This window comes from Candoia aspera, chromosome 5, assembly GCF_035149785.1.
Source record: "Candoia aspera isolate rCanAsp1 chromosome 5, rCanAsp1.hap2, whole genome shotgun sequence".
Lineage (NCBI taxonomy): Eukaryota > Metazoa > Chordata > Lepidosauria > Squamata > Boidae > Candoia > Candoia aspera.
This window is the reverse complement of record NC_086157.1, coordinates 49444896-49464262: the sequence shown is the minus strand read 5'-3', so window position 1 is coordinate 49464262 and position 19367 is coordinate 49444896. Positions and strand designations below refer to the sequence as shown.

At 40.8% G+C, this 19367-nt stretch overlaps 1 protein-coding gene across 1 annotated transcript in view; it reads right to left on the bottom strand.

Annotated features, from left to right (window-relative positions):
* Positions 1-2722, bottom strand: part of PTCHD1 (patched domain containing 1) — a 55502-nt gene extending 52780 nt beyond the window's left edge. Inside the window, exon 1 of the mRNA XM_063305177.1 lies at positions 2116-2722. Coding sequence (XP_063161247.1) covers positions 2116-2544 — 429 coding nt within the window. The 5' untranslated portion in view covers positions 2545-2722. The remainder of the gene's footprint in view (positions 1-2115) is intronic.
* Between the last annotated feature and the right edge of the window lie 16645 nt (positions 2723-19367).

The window sequence follows — 19367 nt, the reverse complement described above, 5'->3', positions numbered from 1 at the left end:
AATTGGTTACACCAGTGGTGCCAATGACAGTTTTTTTAAGAATAGATAAACAAGGGGAAAAAGGTTATTGATTGTTGGAATATATACTATATATAAATATACTAAATATGGAGTGGGTGGCTATATTATATCTTAATAATAATATTGTCAATAAATTTTTATTTGCATCATCTCTTTTAAAGGATCCCTTTTCTTGTTCTTTCACTGGTGTGCTACTATAATAATAATGTGAAACATGACAAGTGTAGCACAACCCTATGCATGTTATTTGGAAGTAACTACTACTGTGTTCCATGTGGCTTACTCTTCAGTTAATAGCTTTAGTTATTATAGATTTGGTTCATATGTTTCTTCATCTGCTATGTTCTTTTGCTGCACAATTCAGTATCATATCACTACAACCTATCAAGAGCTGCATTTTTTTCTGTCTCTACTTAAGCCCAACCTACGGCATGTTTCAAAGACTTAGCCATACATTTGGCAGAACATGGTACTAGTCCCCCAAAGAAGCAATTAAACCAAGCATTTGGACAATTAGGACTACAGAACAAGAGAGAATATTTAATGTGCCTGATGGCCTCAATGATCCCTGTAAAAGCCGATGGCATTGAAATGATAATGGTGTATAGTTGATGATTATCTCATTAAATTAACAACAACCATTTTAGATTGTGTTGAATATGATAGAATTTTCAACTATTCAATTTTCTTTTCAGTAATGAATATTTTTTATTACGATTTTGTTTAAAAAAAAGATTCAGACACAGCTGTTTATTGCTATAATTGTACTAAGGTTTCAGGAGATTGCACACCAGAAAAAAATTCCATTTTTACCTACATTTGCTTGCAAGGGAATATATTTCAGGGTGAATATAAGCACTGATATTTCTGAGGGTTTCATTTGACAATTTTTTTCCATGGGAAGACATTGGATATATCTGCTATATCAGTGTGCTGTGTTTGTTTGTCTGTATGCATGTGTGTGTGTGTGTGTGTGAGAGAGAGAGAGAGAGAGAGAGAAATACCAGTAAAGGCTGATACCATGGATTCCATTGCAAGTTTTGCTTTGTTTTGTTTTCTTTCAGATCAGATGTTTGGCATGTTTTTTTGGTGGAACTGGCAGGACTCTCTATGAATATGTATTTTCTTACTGGGAGAGATACTCAAGGTCCAAACATTTATGATTACTTTGCAGCATGTTATTAAGCTTATCAAAATGTTGTAACTGTTTAATGCTAAAAAGTAGATGTGGATGTTCATAGCCATGTCTCTAAATCTTTCTCTCTCTCTCTGTCTCTGGACAATTTCCTTTCCTTTCATCGACTTGATCTTCATCTCATCCATGCATTTTTTTTCACGTTTTTATCCCAAGCCTGAACTGAAAAGTATGACAGGGTTGTAAAATAAGACAACAAACTAAATATTGACAAAAATATTGCAATAGGCAGAATCTTTTATACAGCTCAGGAACAATCTAGTAAAATTTGCTGCATTATGTTACACAGTAAATATCTACACAAAGAAACCATATAAACAATTATTTCTTCTGATCTGAAATTTGTATTTGTGTATGTGAAACTAGCATGTAGCAATTTTCAAAATGACATGGTTAGAATGCCATGAAAGAAATATTTTGGAAATAAAACAGCTCCTGTGTTTAATTTGCAATTAACTTGCATAGCCATTGTAACAGAAGGATTTGTTTTAAGTAAATTAAGAGTAACCTACAAGTGTTACCCACCAATGTTGAAGTTTAGGATGAACTGCAAATTAGCAAAAGTGGTTGTCACTGACTCAACTTGTACAGAAAGAGAGAAAGAAAAAAAAAAGTGCCAGTCCTTCATTCACAAAATTTTCCCCACCCCCCTTATCACCTCTCAAAAGGAGAGGGAATTTGTATTCTCCTCTGCAACCACAGTCAACCCAACTGTTGCAGAACTGTGAATTGCAGGTCAGAGCAGAGAACAGCTACCAAAACAGACATACATTACTGATACTCAACTGACGGAGTTACCCCTACACATTTTTAAGGATCCATATAGGAAGGTGAAGAAAGGATTCCAGAAACGGGGTGGAGAAGAAAGGGGTGACTCATCTGGAACGGCTGGTCCTTACCTTTAAGATCAGTTCGGTGTGATGTTGGTCCAGCATGTTCGCCTTGACAAAGGATGTGATGATGACTCTGCCGTATCTCCCTGGGGTCTGCAGGTCGGAATAGAGCCTGTGCTTGGACCGGTTCACCGGGAAGAGGCTATTGACCAGGTTCCTCTCAATCTTGGCCAGGCTGTGTTTGGGGGCCAGCAGGTGTTCGACGCTCTCCTCGATCTGATACTTGCTGAAACTGGCCCCCAGCAAGATGGAGATGAGCACGGGCGCAGAGGCGAAGAAGACCGGGTGGCTGGCAATGAAGTGGCCGAGTCTGGCGAAAGACGTTCTCAGCCCCCTGTGCAAGACCTGCCGCAACATTCTAGTGCAGAAGCAGCTCAGGAGGGCGAGGTGCGCACGACGGAACCCGAAGCTCTCCCAGAGCCGAGGCAAAACCATCGGGGAGCCCAGGCAGGCGGGAGCTTCCCCTGCGGGCTGAAATTGACCGGGCAGGCAACTCGCCCTCCCCCTTTCCGCGCGTTGGGTGCTAAAGCGCTTTGCCTCCCTCCAGGCTGCCTAAGGGAGTTTCCCGGCGCCTCATTGTCTGACTTTAAACAACAAGAGATTCCGAAGGGAGAGGGCGGGAAAAAACAGAAAGACTCGCGGGGGGGGGGGGGGCGGACGAGGAAGCCAAGCTCTTATTGATGGCAACACCTATTTCTTTTCTCCGCTTCTTTTTATGGTGGCAGCTCTTGCTGCCAAATCAAGTGGGTGGGTGAGGATTGTTTATCCAGGAAAGATATGGGGGAATACAGAAGCGGGGGGGGGGGGGAGATCAGTAGGCACACTTGCTGACTAACTCAGTTAAGCAGCCTGCACAGAGCAGAGCGGAGAGGGGCAGAGATGGGGAGGGGATAAAATGCAGATCTTGTCTGAAAAATGCCACACACACAGTAAGCTTTGAGAGCACTGATCTTTCGGAGGCTGGCGATTTCTGTGGCCGTCGCTGGCTTGTAGCTCCCGAGGAGACCCGGGGGCTACGGTTGACTACACACCCGCAGAACTGAATGAATGGGTTTCCTCCCCCACCCGCGCCTCTAAACGAGGCCAAGGAAGAGACTCTCCCCTTCCTCAGTCAAACACCCCAAAGGGGGAGAGATTCGCCGTTTCAAAGCCGCCGCCGCCGCCGCCGCCGCCAGGGCTGCTGCCGGAGTTCAGGGGCAGCCCCATCCCCAGCTTCTTCATGGCAGTTGTTGAGCCGGTCAGTGCCCAGGTGGTTCAGGACTGGCGACTGGGCGTAGGAGCGCCCTCTCCTCCCATCTTCCCAGGCTCTTTTCCGGCACTGGAATCTGGAGGGTCGCACTGGATTAATATTAAATAAGGGAACACAACCCCTCCCCCCTCCCACAGTGTGGGCAACTTAGCTGGAAGTCCCGGTTGCCGACAGCCAAATGCCGGCGACCAATCACCTCCCTAAATCGGAGCTTCCTTGTTCGTTCGGGGATGGATGGTTTCAAAGAACCTATCCCACAATTGGGATTCCTGTAATTATTACTTTAAAAAACGACCGGATCCTCCTTCAGGTGAGATCCATGTCAGCGCCGCCGGCATGTCCCATCCAAGCGAAAGAGCTGCCCATCAGTGTCGGAAGATCACCCAGGAAAAGCGGGGAGCCGGACACCCAACCGATTCCTGACGCATGGCAAAGTTTTCTAGTCTCACCTTTGAAGCAGTCCCCGAAGAAGCACGTTTGGGAGAGGTGGACTTATCCGCACGCAGGCGAACGTGGCTCCCATTGTTTCCCGACCGGAGCAGCGCAGAGATACAGTTTTGTGTATTTCATTGGTTTCAAGCGATTGCTCTTCTTTCTCAACGCATAGCGAGGATCCGGCAGTTTAAATGCCAGGGACCTGAAACGTCTCGGCAATTCCGCCAATTCCCCTTCCTCACTTCCCTCCCACTTGCTTCTCTCGCTTGCTCTGTCTGTCTGGCTGCTGCTGCTGCTGCTTCCTCCCCCCCCTCCCTTTTCGCACTGATTCCGTCTGCCTCGATCTCTCGGTGCAACGCGGCTTCAGTGGTCTTGTTGGTGCGAGAGCAGAAGCTGCCCAATCTCTAGCCTAAATGGGCATGTGCGAATGCTGTGCACATGCTCATTAACAAGGTGACGCCGCACAGAAGTCGGTGCCCTTAACCCTTTGCCCGGAGCTTGCCGAAAATCCCCTTTTCCCTCCAAAGGAAAAGGTGCTACCAGGCGGACGGAGAATGGAAGTTAGTCTTTGTGCAGATGAGCGCTTGCGCGCGCAAGGGTCTAAAAGCAATGCAGTAGAAACGGGGGCTTGAGCGTTACGAAAGAAGGAATAGTAATACTACTACTGATAATAATGTAAAAACCTCTAAGAGAACAGGTGAGTGGGAATTAACATAGAAAGGAAATAGTGGACAGCAGGCTTAGGAAGTATTGCCCTCTGGGAAAGGTGGTAGGGAAGGCTTATATTGAAAAACCTGGCAGACAGGGTGGGTTTTTACAGCTTCTCTCTAGTGCAGCCTCCAGTTATGTTGGACAGCAATCCTGGCCAAGGATTTCTGGGCAGAGGAGCCTAGATCATTCCTGTCACATTACCACATTTCTGTGTGGTATTAATGGCCAATGGTTGACTATGCTAGAAGCTGTAACTATTTCTAGAGGACACCAAGTTGAGGAAGCCTAGTGTAGTGTTTTACGGACAAATCCAGGTTGACGGAATCCCTACACCTGTGTTTCTCAACCTTGGCAAGTTTAAGATGGGTGGACTTCAACTCCCAAAATTCCCTAGCCGTTGAAGTCCACCCATCTTAATCTTGCCAAGGTTGAAGAACACTGTCCTACAATGTGCCTAAGTGAGAGGCTGCTTTCTAGACCCTGCCCCCTAGTCAGTCCAAGCAAGAGAAGGGGTAAGCAAACCAGCAGGCAAGGTAGAGTAGGAGCGCTTTCTCTCCAAGAACAGAGGGTTCATCAGCCACTTGCTTGGAATGGAGAAAGTGCCAGCTGCCACTTTGGTCTCCCTGGTGGCCCTATAGAGTGTTTACCCCAATCCTATCAAGGTAGCAAGAAGGGGACCAAGCAGGTATGCAAAATCCTTTTATGCAAGAAGCAGTTCCCCTGGACAGTAGCTGGGATTGGGTCCAGCAAGTCCAATTCTCTCATCTGTCCTTCCAGAAAGAGAGAAATTGGAAATGAATAAGCATTATTCACTATGCTGGGGAGGAGCAACCATGGTTTGCATTTCTTTGCTCTAGGTAATCTTGCTTGATTTGGTTTTACCTGAATCAGCAGACAGAGCTCCCCAGGGAGTGAGATATTGCTCAGCGAGACATAGCACCAACCACTTCTAACAACAAATACTTGCTCAGCTCTATCTGTCATAGTGCAGAGATCAAGAGAAGGAAAAAAGATGTGAAAGTGTAAAAGTGGACAGTGCTCTTCTTTCACCTTTACTATTCCCTTGGGCAGTTTATCTCAACCTCGACAACTTTAAGATGTGTGGACTTCAACTCCCAGAATTCTAAGAGTTCAAGTCCACACATTTTAAAGTTGCCAAGGTTGAGAAACACTGCCTTTGGGTAACATGATATGGATAACTAATTCACTGAGGACATGTGCCAAGTGAGTGTAAAACTTACCACTACATGCCTCAATAATTGGATTTTTTTAATGCAATGTCCTGATGACATTGCCTTTGTCTCATATCCAACTGATAGGTGAGGCAGCTTAAAGTCGTCTTTTGATGTTCTTGTTTTTGCGGATATGATCGAGTGCGCTACATTCCCAACGTGCTTGCTGATGCCATCAGGAGTCAGATCTGTCCAGCTCCTATGGGCCACTTTAGGCTGATGTGGGCATGCACTCTTTTCTCCAGTCTCTGGGAGGTACACAGCGACATCTCCAGGAGATGGACAGAACATTATGATGTGAGCCCTACTCCTTTTGAATGTGTGTCTCACCTTACAATGTGACACTCCATCTGCCATCTTGTTGATTTTGGCCCTTCCTGTGGATTCCACTGGAAGTGTCTGACATGGCCATTTTTGCTTGGGCTGCAGAATCATTTGCCTATATAATGACCATAGTCCTTGTGAGATTTTAAGTTGGCTGTTTATAAACAGGTTTATAGGACAATGGGTCTGCCACATTGTCCAAAGGTGTGGCACAAATGAGGAAGTGATCAAGAAGAAGTGTTAGATATTTCTCACTCTACCTATATTCCCATATTTTGTATGATAACTAAAGCAAATTAGAAACAGGATGTCCAATGAGCTTAAATATTGTATGGTGAACAATAACTGATTTAATTAAATTCATAGCAAAATGATTCTTAAATAAATTCAGAAGCTAAATAGGAGTATTTTTATTTAAGGTAATATGCAAACCTCTATAGAAAAGTATTTCAAAATGATTCATTTCAGATTTAAATTGAATCTGTATATCTTTCTGGATTGCTTAGATAACAGAGGTACAAAATATGATTCTAGGTGTCATACTCTGGCAGTATATTATCAAATATATTGATTCACTAAGTAAGCTCTACAGCAACTGTTCAATTACCTGAAAATGCACATTGCGAATTAGAAACAGCAAAAGAGTAGGATATGCAGTGCATTTTATAGAGAAACATGCATTTCACTTTCAATACTACTAGCTCAACATGAAAGCACTGCAGTAGCTTTAAAGCAAATTCTATTTATTATTTAATTACGTTAAGAATAATGTTCTATTCTTCAGTTCAGATGTGAATGCCGAAGCTCCTAACTTTATTTAAAAGGTAATAATAAACGGTGAGATATTCAAAATCCTATTAAAATAGAAAATTAATTCCAGCAGATAAAAGCATCAATTAAATTTATTTATTTATTTCTCACATTTCTGCGCTGCCCACCTTGCAAGCGACTCTGGGAGATTTACAATTCACTTAAAATAACAAGAGATTAAAATCATAAAAACAGGTACATCATAAAAATATAAAATATATAAAATATTTAAAATTTATATAAAATATAACTTCCTCGGGGCCACATCATGGCACCAACCACCCCCATGATTCATTGTACCCCCTCCCAACCCAAGCAAGGTGGCAAACCAGGTTTTCACTCCCTTTCGGAAGGCTGGGAGAGTGGGGGCTTGCCTCACCTCTGGGGGTAACATGTTCCACAGGGCAGGGGCCACGGCAGAGAAGGCCCTCTTCCTGGACCCTGCCAATTGACAATCTCTCATGGACAGGGTCTGTAGCATGCCCTATCTGACTGACTGGGTGGGGCGGGTAGATGTAACGGGGATGAGACGGTCCCTCAGGTAACCTGGACCCATACCATGTAGGGCTTTAAAGGTGATAGCCAACACCTTGAATTGTACCCAGAAGCAAACTGGCACCCAATACACCTCATGCAGCAAAGGTGTTATATGTGCTATCCTTGGGGCTCCTAAAACTGCTCATGCGGCTGCATTCTGGACCAGCTGTAGCTTCTGGATGCTCTTCAAGGGTAGCCCCATGTAGAGCGCATTGCAACAGTCTATATGGGAGATTAATAATCTGGGACAGGCCCATGGTTGCCATGGTGGCCATGAACTTCCAAGCTGCCTCCGAGGCACGCCCCAGGGATGGTAGGTTGAAGTCCCTCAATAATCATCAGAAAGCCAAATGAATCAAAACATTCAAAACAAGCCAAAGGAGATAGAATTAAAAGTTCACTGCAACAGAAAAGTTTTCAAGAACTAGCAAACCAACTGCAAAGAAGGAGGCAAGCTTACTTCATGGTTCAAGAAGTTCCATTTTCTAGAAGCCATCATAAAAAATAACTTTTCTTGCATTGTTAAGCAATAGCATGTAAAATTAGCTTAAAATAATTTATAAGAAGATTCAGCTGGTAGGATGTGGGCTTTCAACCATTTAGGGTATAAAGATAACAATCTACATCTTGAAGTGAATTGAATTGAATGCATTTCAAAACAAGGAAGTGATGTGATCCTTAAATTTAGCAATGATCAATATTTTAGTAACATAATTCTGCACTGATTGAAATTTCCAAAATTCTGCTTTCCTTGAATCTGTTATTTAGCCAATTCACTGTATCATATATAGGTAGGATTTATATTGTGTATTTTGGCTTGTTTCAATGTCACAACAGGAAGATAATGATCTGTTCTTTATTCTGAGATTTAAACAACTGAAACTTTGATTTGTTGATAGTTTATGATTACTGATATGTTTAACCACATATCTATATATGGAACCAGACTCCTAGTTTATTCCACATTTGTTTTTGGATTCACTGAAAACTTACCATTCTGTACTGGTACAATATAAGACTAGCTCGAAAGAGCAGTGTTATCGGGTCAAACCATCTCCTTGCTTCCCAACCTCCCAACTATGTTCAGTATCTTCCTTCCTTCCAAAGATAATGAACCTACCTTTTTGCACTCACAATGTGCAACCTACATACGTATTTGCACCCACAAAGTACAACAGTCTAATTCTTCTCAGAAAAATAAACTTCACTTAAAATAACAAGAGATTAAAATCATTATCTAAGAGACAAAACATGGCTCTTAGATAATGACACCAAATTCCCCTTGAGCAAATATTCAGAAGAAAAACAAAATCAACACACATCATATGGTAAGTAGGTAGCAAATTCCACAAACAGGAGAAAATGTTCTTTATAGCTGATAGGACATTTGGAATACCATACATCCTGATGTGTAGCCATCCCCTTACCTCTGGTTGTAGACTAGCAGCTTGTGCTGCCATTTTTCTTCCAATGTTTTGCTCTCTCAGATAGGATTCCTTTTTTTAAAAACTGAATATGCAAACTATTAGGACATTCAGCTGTTTGTAAGTCCTGTTGCTTCTCCTAACCTGTTCTCTTTCTCTTGTCACTACCCATTATCCATAAACACAACACTCCATTGTAACACCCCAGAAAAGATACTATTTTACAGAGCAGTGAGGTACTGTAGAGTGGAGGATCTCAAAACGGAAGAGAAATATTTCAAATGCCCAAATGCTCCTTGTAAATTTTAATTACTCAGCACAGCCACTTTTGCTTTCAAGACAATTGTTCAAGACTTTCCCCTTACATAAACAACTCAAAAAATAACATGGCAGGCAACAGGAACAGAGAATGGAAACAGACTTGCACAAAGTGAACTGTGTGAAGTTTTGCTGGGGCTCGCTTGGGGTGGGAGGAGCACCAGTTCATCTTGGGGGTGGCTAATATCATAGATCTCTCCCCAACAAATAAGATCTCCACCGCTTGGATTTTATATCTATTTTATTTTTATTTATAGGTCTATTTATATTGTAATTTATATGTTTTAATTCTGATTTTATTGTAAACCGCCCAGAGTCCCCTTTTGGGAGAGATGGGCAGTGACAGAAATTTGAAGATAAATAAATAAATAAGGATTGGCAGGCCTGCTCTTCCCTGTTCAAGCAGCACCCTGATTGTGCATGTTTCCCACCAACAGGTAACATTAACCAAGGGAAAGGGTGTAATTACCAGAGGGAAAGGAAGGGGAAAGGAAGCAAGAAATAGGAGATCATGGCACATTCACCAGTGAAGACACATATTTGTCACCAAGTTATTGCAGATGCTCCAGACAGTGGTGTAAATCATCCAGACAACCAGATTTGTGATGTCAGTGTTTTTTTTGCTGATACAGTGGAAAGGGTGGCTCTTGAAATTGTTAGTGGGGAAATGGCTACTTTCTCATTTGTGGAATTTAACTGGTAGCATATTTTCCAAAAGGCATATATTCCATCCATCATAGAAATGAAACCTTTGGATTTATCCAATCAAGCAAAATATTTTTTGTTCATGTTTTGTAATTAATTATTTTTTAATGTGAAAGCCTGCATCCTTCTTAAAGGATAAGTACACGTACACACACATACTATACCAATATACGGTTTTAGAAACATTTACTTACCACATTAGTTTTGGAGCATTTAATTTCATATGACCTTTTTCCCCCCAATAACATTAAATATGACAAACAGGAGAGGGCCAAAGGGATTGAAAATAAGATGCCCGGCAGCTTGCTTCAGAAAATGGAAAGCATGGGCACAATTTTATTGGTTACAGCAGACATAACGTTGTGGGACACTATAGAACACAGATCTGAATAATATAAATTGCCAGCTTTTCTGTTGGTTACATCATGGTTGTTAGCATATTTCTATGTGAATTAGTCATGTGCTTGCCATGGGGGCTGGAGACTGGTCCTCAAGATGTCAATTGGGCTGGCTGTGAGAATGTCTCAAATGCAGACCTGATAATTAGGCTGGGGGTACATTCCCACAAAACTGGTGGCTTCAAATACCTATCCTTCTCCTATTCTTCTCAAGTACCACATGACCTCAGGAAAGATTTTCCATCTGATATGCCAGAACCGTATATTTACCTATGCCCATCACCATTGCACTGATCAAAAGTAGACCATAACTAAGTTGGGGTTGGGATTGGTCTTCATACTGCAGCTGTTGAGTTGAAAAAAAAATCTTTATGGCTTATAATATTGATTATAATCCTTGGTTCACTTTCTCATTGGAAGCTCCGACCACTGCTTTAGTTCATAGTCTATAGTCCATAATTTTCTTTTCTTTTAAAGTTTGCAGACTAAATTACCAGCTCTCTCAGAACTTGTTGGGTAGACTGGCTTCTTTCCGCATGCTTCTCACCTTCTTTGTCAGGTAATTACCCTATTTGCCACTCCATTTTGGACTGGATCTTGTAATCCAGTGCCTTGTTTCTTCAGTCAGTCCATGCCTCACATATTTTCCTCCATTTTGTTACTTCAGAGGGTCACTGGTTTGCACCATAATCTGCAGCTCACTGCTGCCATGTACTCTCAGTTTCTCCTACCTCTCATCTTTTGCTTCATGAGGAACCTCTTGGTATAGCTGGTGATTCTTGGGTGTCCTCTTCTTTTGGTGCACTAGCTGTGGCTTTTACTGTGTCATTTCTTCCAGCACACTGCACTACTCAGCCTTCCAGATTTAGTAGTCTTTCTCTGGGTGTCCTGTTTTTTGCAGCAAAAACTTACCTAGGGCTCTGTCTTTTCCCTCTGGTGCCCCAGTCATGAGAGCTATCATCTCTGCTTTTGTCTGTTTTCTGTGTTCTCACTCCTCCTTTGACATTTTAAGTCAGTTTGCCTCTTACGTAGTCTAGTGTAAGTTCACATTCTGGTCTCATCTCTAGGGCATTTATCAGGGGGCTATATATTTCCACAAGAAATATAACAACAAAGCAATTATGCAATTATCTTTTATTTCCTCTCCCATTTTTCTGAGCTGCTATGTGGTTTCCAGCATCAAATTCAACTGTTCCTGCATATCTTGGGACTTTTGCAACCGCATCTATACAGTTTCTACAGCAGATAAAATTCCTTGCTTAAAGTAGCCTGCTCATGCAATCTCTAAAAACATTCCCACATTTCTCTAGCTGTATTTTCCTGTCTTATATCAATTAGCTGCTCATCCCCAAGCAATTTACAGTTCTTGCCTGTCTTTCTCTCTTGTCCAAACTTCGGCATTTTCTGTGGGGTCTGTCTGTGTAATGACTTCCCACAGATGAGGAAGAGAGCAGCATTTCCATTCTAAATTTCCATAGCAAGCATTTTTTACTGTTTAGTTTTGCTAATTGTGGGTGGTAACTTCAATTCAATAGTATCTTTGAGTCAATTACTTTTAAGTTCAATATTTCACTGGGTCAGTCTTTCAGTAGTTAAGTTGATTTAACTTTGCAGACGGACAAACTTGTTTGGGCCACATAACCTGTTAGGCAGAGCAATTATCTCTGAGTCTAGTGCTGGGTGCATATCAATGAAAATTAGGAACATTCCAAGATGATTCAGATATAAAAGGAAAACATCTTTACCTGGTTCAGTATCACTTCAGAGGTACATAGAAGGAGATTATTTCAACTAGTATCTCTGATGAAGGTGGATAATAGACAGCACCAACTAAGAGCTATGTAGGAAAGTTTCCATCATGTTAGACTATATATGTCAGTCTGGGAGTGGTAGATAACTAACCTTCTTTTTGATCTCTCCTTGTGAATATACATAAATGAGGATTTATCCACTTTAATCTCAAAGCAGTCTTATCTCCTCTTGCCATTCCAACATGTTGTGGTTGACTATGTTCTAAAGGGGAGGGAAAAGATTTTCAGTCATACATACATACATACATACATACATACATACATACATACATACATATTTCACTAACAAGGGTGCTACAAATGACTTGGCTTGTGCAGAATGGTTATACACTCCACTAGGCAGATGCTCTGAAATATGCATCCTATATTTCATCCCTACTACTGAAGGGGAGACTGGCATGAAAAGTGGCTTCTGCAGTGGGTTCTAAAAAAACAAGATGAAAGTTTCTCTGCAGGTGAAGCTTTACATGACAAAATGTGCCCTTCAACAACTAAGATGTAAGTGGCATAGCGCTGAATCACCCCCCCCTCCCCAAAAGAGTACTGTAGTATATGCCAGAACAGTCTTTAGATATGCCTGGATTTGTCGAAGTGATTGCTCGAATGTATTATTAATTTGGATTGTGTTGTACTTTATTTTATCATCCCCTTCCCTGAGAAATGGATTGTGTTCTACTGAATTGATAATGGAGTGTCATATGCTTTAGATATTCTCTTTACTGAATATGGTATTAATAAAGTGCTAGAACCTGTGAAACTTATGTAGCTCTTCAAACCATGACCAGGTGTATAACAAGTTGTTACCTATCACAAATTGTGTGCAGGACAATCAAAAGCATATTTTCTTGGACGTACAAACTTCTGAGTTCAGTGTGGTTTTCTCCCAAGTAAGAATGTATAGTTTGTTACCTTTAATCATTCAGGTCTGAGTTTTTATATGTCTACAGATAAAAATTTAGTAAGGAGAGCTATTCGAAAGTGTGATGAGAGAAGGGGGAAATCACAGGACAGAAAAAGACACAAAATAAAATAGAATGCCTGCAGAAAATGAGAGAGAAGACATTTGGGAAAAAAATGGAGAGAGTCAATTTCACATCTTCATACTTGCTCTTGTGGACAGGTTGGCTCCATCTGTCATTTCTTCCCAGGGGTAATTCCAACACTAGGAACCACTGTTGTCAACAAATAAAACCATGATGATTATTATCAAGTAGGTTAATATGGATTTGTTTCAGCAAATTGAAATACAGCTTATTGAATGTCAAATGCTCATTGCAACCTTTGACAAAATATCTCACTATTTGGACATCACAGGTTTTACCTCTGCACTGAAAAACATAGTAAATCTTTTCAGTAAATGATTTCTTTCATCCATTCAACTGTGGTCTAAATAGCCAGGATCTGAAGTTCAGCTCTAGATATTTATAATGTATCAATGTACATAATTGTTTCATATTAATTTCCATTATCTACTGTATCACTATGCTAATGCATCTTTGTAAGATTCATATTATGAATAGACTCATTTGGGAAGAGAAAGAGAAAGAGAGAGAAAGAGAAAGTCACAGAAGTCAAGCATATACTTTGTTTTCTCTCTTTCTGGTAAGATCATTGATTTAGGTTTTTTTTTTTGGCTAAATGTGCTTTAAATAAAAAGAATGTTTAAATGAAGTGCTGATTATGCTGTTGTTAATTATCATGATATGCCTGGTTATGATGTTCTAAGGTAATTGCCTTTGTTGTCAGGAATGGAAACAGTTATTGGCTCGAGTTATAATTTAAGTCAGTTCTAAACCAGAAAGCTATTGAGATTACACAGGATTTGCATTATAATGGTTATCTCTTTAGCTCAATATTGTCTATTCTGGCAGAGGACAGCTCTAAGGTATCAGAGGCCATTCTTATCACTTGTTATGTAAGCCATGGAGATGATAACAACTGAACTTAAATTTCACTGTGTGGAGCAGGGCTCATCTCTGTACATTCTTATATGCAAATAGGCTGTTGCCTCATTCAGTTAGTTCTGAGCAGAATTCTGCAATGTGATAATTATGATAATAATATTATAATCCCACGAATTATGATAACAGTGCTCTGAAAAGAGGATGGCATTTACAGCACATTGTGAAAGCAAATATGCAGAACTGTTCTTTGAATCCAGATAACATTCCATCTTTACTATATGCCTATTTCCATAGACATAAGGAAGTTCAATTGGTGTACTTTTCTGTACATCTGTGTGCAGATAGTTTTGAACAGAGGGGGATGTCATAGAAACTTGTATGAGATCTGGAATTTGTATTCCAACATAGATCTCTATTGCATATGGAAGGGCTTATTTGTGAGGGAGCAAAATATAGCTCGTCACAAGCCTTGATAAACCAATATTGTGAAGTAGCATTTGGGCAAGTGAATTTTTTTTTAGAAAAATAGATTGTAATCTTCACACTCTGGGTTACCTTTTGATTAAGAAAGTAATGGAATAGGTGATAAGCATCAGTTTTATTTGGTACAGACTGGGCCTTTCCAAATCCACCATTTAATTAAGAAAACTGGATTCACAAAATACATATATTTCAGATATCATCAAATTTGTCTCTATTAAGCTTTTCAGTATGAACTAGCTGTCCATTCTGGAGATGTCAGCTTTGGGGATAGAATAATATAGTAAACAGATTCAGCAAACAAATTCTGTGAAATCTTTCATTTATTAAATGTTAATGCATTAAAATAATGGAATTTCAGTAGTATTTTCAAAAAGGTACTCAGGTAAGGATGTTATTTAATAACAAGATGATTAATCCACCTTTAAATGGCAGTAAGCTTAGATTTAACTTTCAGAAAGAAATAAAAATATTTCTATTATTTGTTTATTTTATTGCTTAACAGCACTGAATGTTTTACAAAACACAAAATGACATCTCTTAATCCTAGAAACATTACCAACTTAATTAAAAACATACAGAGATGGCAGTGCAGTGAGATGAGGGCATTGGAAATTGGAGGCTGACAATATGAAACATGTGGAAAATGATGGAAAGGAAGTGGTAAATAATGCAGAAGAGGACATTATTTTTAAAAAAGGAAAATATCAGCCACTTTTAACAGAAGACCTTAACAGAAGTTAGAGTACATCAGATGCTAAAATAATATTTTGCTGAATTATGTCAGATAGAATTTGGGAGCTAATTTGTGAGTTGTGAGCACCAATATAGAGGTATATGGTATCTAATGTAAGATGTATATTAGTGATTTTTTTTCCTGAGTTTTGGGGTGCAAGTCAACATCCAAACCTGTCAGTGGACCACAGGTAGCCTTCTGGTGACATCACTGGAAAAAAGAAGACATTTTTAAAGATGGGAGTGGTGGTGATTCCTTGCAGGGGCATTCTAGTATCACCCTTAATTTTGCATTTTTGTACCCAAACTCTTGAAGCTGAAAATTTGTTATTTTGTGCCAACACAATTTTAGAATGCTTCACAATTGTGAACGGGTGCTAGTAGATTATATGTGGACTGTGGGTTGCCCTCTCTCTTCTGAAGATAGATCATTATGTGATCATTACATCCAGAATCTAAAGACCTTACAGCATTATTGATTTTGGTAATGGGTTAGATGTTCCTAGAGTCATAATATGACTTAACTGTATATGAGGCCTTTTATGTCATGGGTTTCCTTATAGAAATAACTAATATTCCCCTTTCCTGCACATCAGATAATACAATTACTGTTTTAGCATGTAGAATTGCACCTAAATTTATTCCCATAAGGAAAGCAGTAATTTTTTGTGCTTGAATACACTAAGTGCTGGAAGAGAGTGTTTGTTATGCAGAGTGAGTTGTCTTGGAAAAATTCTATCAGCCTATGTCTATAAGTAAAAATCAGTGTTTTAGAAGATATATATTCTGGAACCAAAGTTTGAACTACGACATGTACTTTTCCTATCTTCAACTTTACTTTTTTATAGATCATTTAGAAAGAAGCCAGAACACACATCGAAATACATTTCCCTTCCCCAGACAATATATGTTGCCTTCCTTTTTCTGCTGCTTACCTACTCACATAATATATGATTACCTTCCATTTTTTAACTTGGCACACAAACAAACTTCAGCAAAGGATCGTTACCTTGTCATGGTGCTGGAGCTTGAGCACCTCAATGATGCCATGAGCTAAACCGTGAAGGGCCACCCAAGACAGGAAGGTCATGACAGAGAGGTCAAACTAAATGCGATCCCTGGGGAAGGAAATGGCAACCCACCCCAGTATTCTTGCCGTGAAAACTAAATGGATCAGTACAACCAGAGATATGTTGGTATACCATCGGAAGATGAGACCCCCAGGTCGGAAGATGGTCAAAATGCTACTGGGGAGGAACAGAGGATGAGTTCAACTAGCCCCAGATGTGATGACGCAGCTAGCTCAAAGCCGAAAGGACGGCTAGCGGCCGATGGTGCGGATGGTGAAAGGCGAATCCGATGTTCTAAGGATCAACACACCATTGGAACCTGGAATGTAAGATCTATGAGCCAGGGCAAATTGGATGTGGTTATTGGTGAGATGTCAAGATTAAAGATAGACATTTTGGGTGTCAGTGAACTGAAATGGACTGGTATGGGCCACTTCACATCAAATGACCACCAGTTCTACTACTGTGGACAAGAGGACCATAGAAGAAATGGAGTAGCCTTCATAATTGATAGTAAAGTGGCTAAAGCAGTGCTTGGATACAATCCAAAAAAATGATAGAAAGATCTCAATTCGAATTCAGGGCAAGCCATCTAACATCACATTGATCCAAATATATGCCCCAACCACAGATGCTGAAGAAGCTGAAGTAGAGCAGTTCTATGAGGATCTGCAGCACCTACTGGACAACATGCCTAAAAGACATGTTATTTTCATCACGGGAGACTGTAATGCTAAGGTGGGCAGTCAAATGACACCTGGAATTACAGGTAAGCATGGCCTGGGAGAACAAAACGAAGCAGGACATAGGCTGATAGAATTTTGCCAAGACAACTCACTCTGCATAACAAACACTCTTCCAACAACCTAAGAGACGGCTTTATACCTGGACACCAGATGGACAACACCGAAATCAGATTGACTACATCCTCTGCAGCCAAAGGTGGCGGACATCTATACAGTCAGTAAAAACAAGATCTGGAGCTGACTGTAGTTCAGATCACGAACTTCTTCTTGCACAATTTAGGATGAGACTAAAGAGATTAGGGAAGACCCACAGATCAGCTAGATATGAGCTCACTAATATTCCTAAGGAATATGCAGTGGAGGTGAAGAATCGATTTAAGGGACTGGACTTAGTAGATAGGGTCCCGGAAGAACTCTGGACAGAAGTTTGCAACATTGTTCAGGAGGCGGCAACAAAATACATCCCAAAGAAAGAGAAAACCAAGAAGACAAAATGGCTGTCTGCTGAGACACTAGCAGTAGCCCAAGAAAGAAGGAAAGCAAAAGGCAACAGTGATAGGGGGAGATATGCCCAATTAAATGCAAAATTCCAGAGGTTAGCCAGAAGAGATAAGGAATTATTTTTAAACAAGCAATGCGTGGAAGTGGAAGAAGACAATAGAATAGGAAGGACAAGAGACCTCTTCCAGAAAATTAGAAACATTGGAGGTAAATTCCAGGCAAAAATGGGTATGATCAAAGACAAAGATGACAAGGACCTAACAGAAGAAGAAGAGATCAAGAAAAGGTGGCAAGAATATACAGAAGACCTGTATAGGAAGGGTAACAATATCGGGGATAGCTTTGACGGTGTGGTCAGTGAGCTAGAGCCAGACATCCTGAAGAGTGAGGTTGAATGGGCCTTAAGAAGCATTGCTAATAACAAGGCAGCAGGAGATGACAGCATCCCAGCTGAACTGTTCAAACTCATGCAAGATGATGCTGTCAAGGTAATGCATGCTATATACCAGCAAATTTGGAAAACACAAGAATGGCCATCAGATTGGAAAAAATCAACTTATATCCCCATATCAAAAAGGGAAACACTAAAGAATGTTCAAACTATCGAACAGTGGCACTCATTTCACATGCCAGTAAGGTAATGCTCAAGATCCTGCAAGGCAGACTTCAGCAATTCATGGAGCGAGAATTGCCAGATGTACAAGCTGGGTTTAGAAAAGGCAGAGGAACTCGGGACCAAATTGTCAATATCCGCTGGATAATGGAAAAAGCCAGGGAGTTTCAGAAAAACATCTATTTCTGTTTTATTGACTATTCTAAAGCCTTTGACTGTGTGGACCGTAACAAATTGTGGCAAGTTCTTAGTGGTATGGGGATACCAAGTCATCTTGTCTGCCTCCTGAAGAATCTGTATAACGACCAAGTAGCAACAGTAAGAACAGACCACGGAACAACGGACTGGTTTAAGATTGGGAAAGGAGTACGGCAGGGCTGTATACTCTCACCCTACCTATTCAACTTGTACGCAGAACACATCATGCAACATGCTGGGCTTGAGGAATCCAAGGTTGGAGTTTAAATTGCTGGAAGAAACATTAACAATCTCAGATATGCAGATGATACCACTTTGATGGCTGAAAGTGAAGAGGAACTGAGGAGCCAGTTCCTCAGGTGAAGGTGAAAGAAGAAAGTGCAAAAGCTGGCTTGCAGCTAAACCTGAAAAAAACCAAGATTATGGCAACCAGCTTGATTGATAACTGGCAAATAGAGGGAGAAAATGTAGAAGCAGTGAAACACTTTATATTCCTAGGTGCAAAGATTACTGCAGATGCTGACTGCAGTCAGGAAATCAGAAGACACTTAATCCTTGGGAGAAGAGCAATGACAAATCTTGATAAAATAGTTAAGAGCAGAGACATCACACTGACAACAAAGGTCCGCATAGTTAAAGCAATGGTGTTCCCCGTAGTAACATATGGCTGCGAGAGCTGGACCATAAGGAGGGCTGAGAGAAGGCAGATTGATGCTTTTGAACTGTGGTGTTGGAGGAAAATTCTGAGCATGCCTTGGACTGCAAGATCAAACCAGTCCATCCTCCAGGAAATAAAGCCAGACTGCTCACTTGAGGGAATGATATTAAAGGCAAAACTGAAATCCTTTGGCCACATAATGAGAAGACAGGACACCTTGGAGAAGATGCTGATGCTAGGGAGAGTGGAAGGCGAAAGGAAGAGGGTCCGACCAAGGGCAAGATGGATGGATGATATTCTAGAGGTGATGGATTCGTCCCTGGGGGAGCTGGGGGTTTTGACGACCGACAGGAAGCTCTGGCATGGGCTGGTCCATGAAGACACGAAGAGTCAGAAGCG